We start from the raw sequence: 7,534 nt of genomic DNA, 5'->3' as shown, positions 1-7,534 counted from the left end.
CGCTCCGTTCAACGATAAATTTTTCTGATCAGTCTCGTGCTCTATCGCACGTGCTGCGGTTTTCTTGATAGAGAGTATGACGTTAGCTTCATTGCCCAGCCTTATCAAGTCACAATTATAAAAAACTTGTTCAGACCACAATTTCTGGCCTGCCAAAAAGTATTATATCTAATTTTAGCGTGACATGCAAACCTTGTGATATGTCAACTATTTGTTTCGTAGATTGAACAAATAATTCAGTATTTTAAGGCAACCAGTTTATTAATTAATGAAGCTGCAAGAGTGATGAAAATGGGCCAGGCTTATCACGAGCTCTATTCAATGATAGACTTTGTCTGATTTGTCTTGTGACTTAACGAAGTTATTGTAATCTACAGCCAGTCTTAATTAAAATTTTAAAATCAAAGCAGACCACAGGATCTGGCTAACATAAAATTCAAAACAAAAGCATTTTGCAGCACAGCAAATCTGTTTAAACACTGAAATCTGCTAAATCTGCTCGCCAGCTTGTCAGGTTCTGCTCGCCAGGTGCGTAAGTGTTTATGATCATTCTTAATACTTAAATTAAATCAAATCATTCTTAATACTATATATCTAAAAAACATACGTTGGAATAGATGCAGGTCAATTTTAACCCTTTTCAATGGGTCGATAAATGCTAATATCTTTGTACGCGAGATGAGAGTTTGATACCAATATGCTAATTTCAAAACAAGACAAAAAAATTGAATTTTCGAGATTCTGGTATTGTTTTTTTTACCACGAACGCAAAATTGAGATCTTTTTCTACGCCAGTCAATAAAGCCTTCAGATACAAACCCTGCTTCTATTCTTTGAAAAAGAAGAAATTTGATTTTAGCTAAACAAATGAAACGTTCCGCAGCTAATCTTGAAATACCTGAAAACGAAGAATTAGAACAAATTAATTTTAAAAGAGTTCATACCACAACAAAAACCAAAAGATGGGAATTCTAATTTGAAAATTTTGAGAGCTCTTGAAAATACACGCTTCAGGAAAAAGCATTTGCAAGTCTTCGTAATCTTTCTGAATCAACTGGCGAAAATTTCTAAAAAACACAACATTTTTAAAACTGCAACCAGCTTACAACAAATAAAAGTTAGCTCGAAAAAATTCCGCGTTTGGAAGTGATCAAACGATGAAAATGAGTCTATTGGCCTTGTAGACCTGGAAATTAACATGAAACAAAGATAATAAGAAACAAGGATAGCCGGTTACTGTACAAGCAGCACAGAATAATCGACCATAGTCTTTAGAAAACTACTGCTTAGAAGGTACTTTTTTCCAAACTAGTTTGGTTTTTTCTGCTTGGTGTGATAAAAGGATCTGACGTAAAATTGAACTATAATTTAGGCATATTAGACAATCATAGTATTAAAGGCGAATCGGACAAAAAAATTATCTGGCAAAATGACTAGAAAAACTGAAAAATAATCATAAACTTCATTGAATATAATAATCAATTTTTGAGCTTTTTGAAGTTTTTGGTTCCCAAAATGAAGCTGAAAAACCCAAAAGTTTGTTTTTTTTTGCTCAAAATTAGGTTTTAAAGTCTAAAAATAGGCTTGTTTTATTTGCTCGAATTCGCTTGTTTTATTCGCTTGACTAAGACAAAAAATCAAAAAATTTGAAACCGGTTCTTCAGAGTGGTGATGTAAAAGTAGCTGATCAAAAAACTGGGGACTAGGTATAATCGACAGCCATACTAAAATAAATACATCGAATAACAAAGTTACAACAATCCCGAAAAAAAAAGTTCCTCCCCATTTTCAACGGTTGGAACAAAATTAGAAAAAGAGTAGATTTCACGTCAAAACTCTTGCGTGTAGAATCTGTTCGAACAAAGTATGTTACAAAAACAGACGATTATTTTATGACGAATAAAAAATCAAAAATTTTATGTATACAATGGAACGTATTTCACAGGAATTCAAAAAAATTTGTAATTCGACAGACATCGATACATAAAATTCTCGAGTAATTTGATTTAATTAGATTTAATTTGCACCAAAAGCAGTAACAAAAAGGCATGTTCTAATTTTGTTTTCCTCAAAAGCGAACTCTTCAGCAGAATAAGTAGTCAAGTCAACATACTACCTAGGAAATTTCGTGAGAGTTTCTAAATTAGATTTAACAAATTTTTACAGACAAAAGAATTGTATGTTCTGATAGAACAAAAAAATTGAACTGCAGCCTGTTCGAAAAGCAGAAAAATATTGTTTCGAGTAATATTTCAGCGGACAAAATTACTGTTCATTTCATTGATGGAAGTTTTTCTCAGAACAGACAATTTAGAAAAAATTAAGCAAAAAATTCTCACGTGATTGGACGGTTGCTTATGTGTAATTGTCTTTCAAACAACATAGGGTAACATGAAAATTAAAGCAGTCTGCAAGCATGATCATGACGTTTATATATTTGGACAGAACCCAGTTTCAAACGGTTGCAGTACAAAATCTTCCTTCCTTGAAGTGAAAAAAATCACAAATAAAAAAATGCAGCTATCAAAAAAATTGTAGGATTCAACCTAAATCCCGTCAACTATTTTTGAACTTGGCTACAAAAAAAAATACGTTCAGTGGGACTAGAAATTTGTTTTGACAGTCAAGTTCAAAAAAATGTAATTGATTGAGTCCTACTACCAAAGCCAGCCATGCCTACTACATTTTGCAGGAAAACAACAAAAAGATAAAAATAACGAAAAGAACTGCTTCTCAAGCTTGTCTCTGTGTTGATTAAAAGTTCGACAATATAAAGACAAAAATGCATCTATTAACAGCGGAGAAGATTTCCATTTTGTTAATTGAGAAGCAATTCTTTTTTCTCTCTTTGTTTTTGAGCGATTGCCTCTTTTAGATACTTTAGATAACCATTCCGGGCAAAAACTGATGCTCATAAACACCAGATAGTTCGAGTTTGAGTTAGTCGGAGGTTGCAACAGGTTCTATAGCCATTGATCCGAGGGCCAGAGGTACTATCTTTCTTGCTTTTCTACCTCAGTCTGTTCAAACCAAACTAATTTGACTCATTTAGCCACGGAACTTTCCAGATTCCAGATTGTTACAACCTAGAAGATACTATCAAAATAACATCCTCCACTCTAGAAAAAAAAGAAAACCCCCATGGCCAGGTCTCAGAATACCTGAAACACTCGAACGTCGTTAAAAATAGGGCTGGGTATCTATGGTTGTATTTTTTGTAGACATTGTACAAATTACTCTTTTCATATCGATCAATATTAAACTCCCTATAATCAATTAGGTCAATTGAAACTGTCTCAGGTAATTAAATTGTTGACCTCACGGCATATTAATAACATCGGAACTAGTCTCTGTGAGGAAACCAATCAAGGAATAAATACCTATCCAGAAAATAGCTCAAGAAGTTTGATAAAGATTTCATAAGTTTTTGACCTTCGTATCACTTTACTGGGAATCTCCCCAGTCTAGCTGTCGAATGATTCTCTGGAACGTACGGTTTTTACAGGTGAGTACAAAACCCTCTTTCGAATTTATGTAGGGAACAAAACAACTCTACTCTATTGATATTTTATTAATCCAATTGCCAATAGTATTTGGACTCAAGTACACGTTTCCCGTCCTTCACCCTATTGTAATTTCGGTTGTTCTGATTTCCACTTTTGAGTCTCAGTTGTCACAAAAAAACCATGTATGACAAACTCAATTCAAATTTTTTTAAAAACAAAATACAGATCAAAAATTTCCCGTTTGATGACTAAATGCGGTAACTTCCCAAATGGCATAATTCCCAAATGGCATAAAAGTGAATTTCTTCCCAAATGGCAAAAATTTTAAGTTTTCATTGTGATTGAAACGTTTTCTATCGATTTCTAATTCTAACATTTTGCCAGGAACGAAAGCATGTGAACAAGACTTGGAAATAATTGCTTCCAAACAAATGTTACGCAACAAATTTGTCGAACAAAAGCAGCTCATTAATAACCGCAAGCTTATGCTTCTTGCTTTTGATTTAAAAAAACTCTATAAATTTTTCAAGATAGATTGTCAATCACATTTAAAATGACAACTTGACTTGTTTTTTCACATTGTTCACGAAAAAATTGGTCTCGATTTCTTTCATGGCAATTGTTGCATGAAATTTATGCCATTTGAGAATTTTTTCCCTTTTATGCCATTTGGGAATTATGTCATTTGAGACGTAATCACTGAATGATACACATCCACCTTGTGAACATCTGTGATATGTTTTATTGGAACTTTCAAAAACGCCATGCACAGACACTCCTGTTCATATTAGCCAAAATTGATCGCTCAGCAATATTTCAATATAGTTTCAAAAAAAACGTTTGCAACAAGTTTCGACGTTAGAAAACAGTAATACATTAGTAATTATGTAACACAGTAATTATGTAATTTTTAGTGCAACATGGTGTTTTTCTAGTTGGGTTTTTTATAGTATTTAGATTGTGCTGAGTTTTTCATCAAAAATTAAACCCGATATTTTTATGTATACTTTTATATGGGTTGTTGTTCGTCGACAAACCAATGAAAATTTGAAAAAGGTATGTGCTCAAAACTGACTAAAAAGAATATTAGACTCCACATTTTTTTGCGTGATAAGCAAACTCTCCTGACTTCTATTCAACATGTTTATTTATTCATCTACATAGTCGAGTTTTTGTTCATTAAATGCAAATTTCTTACTATAAAAAACTTTCTTTGCTATAAGATGAATCTATCTATCAAACGTTTTGTAAAGTTTTTCGCTTTTAGACGACGTAGAATGGCTTATGGAGGAATTACTTTGCCAAAAACTGTTTCAAATTGTTACAAAGTTGCTCTCAATTCGGTTGATCAGGCTCTCGAAGACATCCTTGAAAATGATAACTACAAGACAACGCACCTGGATATTGCAGCAAGAGATTTCGCAACAGTGGAGAGGCAGCTCAAGAAGGATATTTCGTGTTTGGCGAAACAAGCAGAAGACATGGTTGCTCTAGAAAAAGAGGTATCAGATGGATTCAAAAAAATACAATCAAAACAAAATGAAACTGCTCTGGAACTGAAAAAAACTGAATTGCGTGCCGAAGAAGCGCAAAACAGACTGACAATGAATGCAAAAGAGGCTAATAGGTGGGCAGAAAGAGCAAACAAAGAGATCAGAGAACATGAAAGCAAAAGTGTGGCACAGGTTTTCACCGGCTCACTAGCTTATGTGGGTGCATTTATATTTCCGCTCTTACCCCCTGTGGGCGCTGTAGCTATGGCAGCAGGCGCTGGCTCAACAGTTGCTCTTGGAATATCAAAAATGTCCAACACAGAAAAATTTAAGGAATATGAAAAAGAACATATACAATGTGTCGAAGAAATAAAGAAAAATTTGGGCGAGGGTTTTGTACTTTTTTTGAAACACTTGAATCTGGCAATTGAAATTGCGTCACTCGGAGCTTTGCTCGAAATAATTCAGGAGTGCAAGGAGTTCCTCGAGAGATTTCGTACTCAAGCCTTACATGACCTGAAGGAGCTACAACAAAATGCAACAAAAGTCGGTACCGTTGAAGCGAGAGCTCGTATTGCAAACGATTTAAGATCACGTATTCGGGGAAAAGCGACTAGTTTGAGAGCTAAACTAAATGGGTCTCTACTTGAGCTTTGTGATGGTATCGATGATTTGCCTGGTGCCCATGCTGGAATGAGATCAACGTGGAACAACAGAGTTCAAAATAAATCACAGAACGACACTCTGGGAGCGATTTCCGCAAATTACTTCTAACTCAGAGTATAATCAAACTGTTATTAACAAAGATTCACCAAATGAGCTGTTGGTAGAAAAAAAAATGTTTTTTCAATTTCTAGTTTGTGATTTGTGTGGACAAATTTTTTTCTTCACATATTAACTTCTAGCTTTAGACATTCTGCAGATTCTCACTCCACGGCTTGTTTCCCAGTCTAATAGTCAATTGAAATGTCGGAATCTCTTGTACATAAAATACTTCTTTTTAAAATTATTTTAGTTTAAAATTTGTGATAGCCAGAAATCGTTCTTTCTTACAAAAATTCTTTCTTACAAAAAAGTTAAAAGTCGGACATGAAATAGTTTTGGTCGAAACATACAAAAATTTAATTTTTTAATTAGCAATATGAAAATTTCAGCAACAAAAAATAGTTTTCAATTTTTGGTCTCCTTATTTTATGATACAGCTTGGAAATTAGGAAGAATAATAAAACAGTCAATGGAAGCTCCAACCATTCGAATATTGTATATGGGGACTGAAATTGCTAAAACCAATGAAATAGCTTCACTTTGCTTGAAGTGGTTTCAAATCATGTGTTAGAACGCGAAAGGAACATGCTAAAATTAATCATCATACTTGATCAAGCACAAGAAAACAGTATGTACTATAAATTTGCTCTCTTTTCAGTTCAAGAATGGCATCAAGTTCTGGCTCTGGTAATGAGGTGGCATCAATCAGGGCACTGTCTTCTCCTGCTGCTTTGAAGGTTGGCCTTATTCTAAGCTGAAGCAAACAAGTGTTACAGTTAGTAATAATTGAAGTTAAAATCTTTTTATTCTTTAACACAAGGCTTTTTCTTAAAAAAACAATTGGCCTAATTCTTTAGTGGCTGTCAAAAATGCAAAATATGGTTTTTAATTTTTTTTTCAATTATCAATCAAAAACAAGCACTTGAACTGCATGTGGTCGTAGTTTTGCTTTTTCACCCACAAAACATCGTGCAACTGAAAAATAGAAAATTTCCAGGTTTTGGGAAGGTTTACTCTGAGCATTTAATTACATAAATCAAAAGAGACTGTACAAAAGAATTAACCTTGATCAGTCACCCAAAGTTTTGTGGGTCTAGCAATGACTTGGGCTCATAAATTCTGCGCAGTTATCTTTGTAATTTGTGGAGTAAAGTTTTCTGATTTAGTTTTTGAGTCAAATCTGATGTCATTGTCTCCCTTAATTTGAGTGAATTAGTTTCCGACAGGAGTTCAAGAAACCAGTCAAACATTGGTTTTTCATAAATCGGACATTGGTTTTCGATAATGGGACGAAGCGAATACTTTAACTTGGCGAGGAAAGCGAAAAAATAATTTCGAAGGAGTTTTTATGATGGTTTTTGCGATTTTTTTTAAATATAAAAAATATTATTGCCATCCCTTAGTTTTCTTTGAAAGGCCGGCCAGTTTTGCAGTTCAGTTTCGGCATAGTTAATGAAAATTGGACGGAAAGCATCTACGGATTTTTTTGCTAGCTACGACCTGCAACGAAAAGAAACAAGCTGCTTTTCGATGGTTCCCATTTGATTGAGGTAAAAGGGGGACCAGTGATATGAAACTACTACTTGTATCAAAATTGGCTGAAATTCTGTCTGGCGCTAGCCAAAAACTGTCATGACTTCACCAAATCAAATAAAATGAGACAGCAAAACAAGTGAGTTTACTTTAGACGGATAAAAACATATCAGTTTAGTTCCAGCACCAACTAATTGCTAGAGCTACAGTATAACTTTTAGTTAGCGCAATAAATAA

General features: G+C 34.0%; 1 protein-coding gene across 1 annotated transcript; it reads left to right on the top strand.

Annotated features, from left to right (window-relative positions):
* The first annotated feature begins 272 nt into the window (after window positions 1-272).
* Window positions 273-5,975, top strand: LOC134856341 (uncharacterized). Its single transcript, XM_063872695.1, has 2 exons — window positions 273-528; window positions 4,774-5,975. The coding sequence occupies exon 2, from the start codon at window positions 4,784-4,786 to the stop codon at window positions 5,771-5,773; it is 990 nt and encodes a 329-aa protein (XP_063728765.1). The 5' UTR covers window positions 273-528; window positions 4,774-4,783; the 3' UTR covers window positions 5,774-5,975.
* The last annotated feature ends 1,559 nt before the right edge of the window (window positions 5,976-7,534 follow it).

Source organism: Symsagittifera roscoffensis, unplaced genomic scaffold, assembly GCF_963678635.1.
Source record: "Symsagittifera roscoffensis unplaced genomic scaffold, txSymRosc1.1 SCAFFOLD_100, whole genome shotgun sequence".
In the NCBI taxonomy this organism is placed as follows: Eukaryota; Metazoa; Xenacoelomorpha; order Acoela; family Convolutidae; genus Symsagittifera; species Symsagittifera roscoffensis.
Note: the sequence above shows the minus strand (reverse complement) of the source record. Positions and strands in the feature narration are given on the sequence as shown.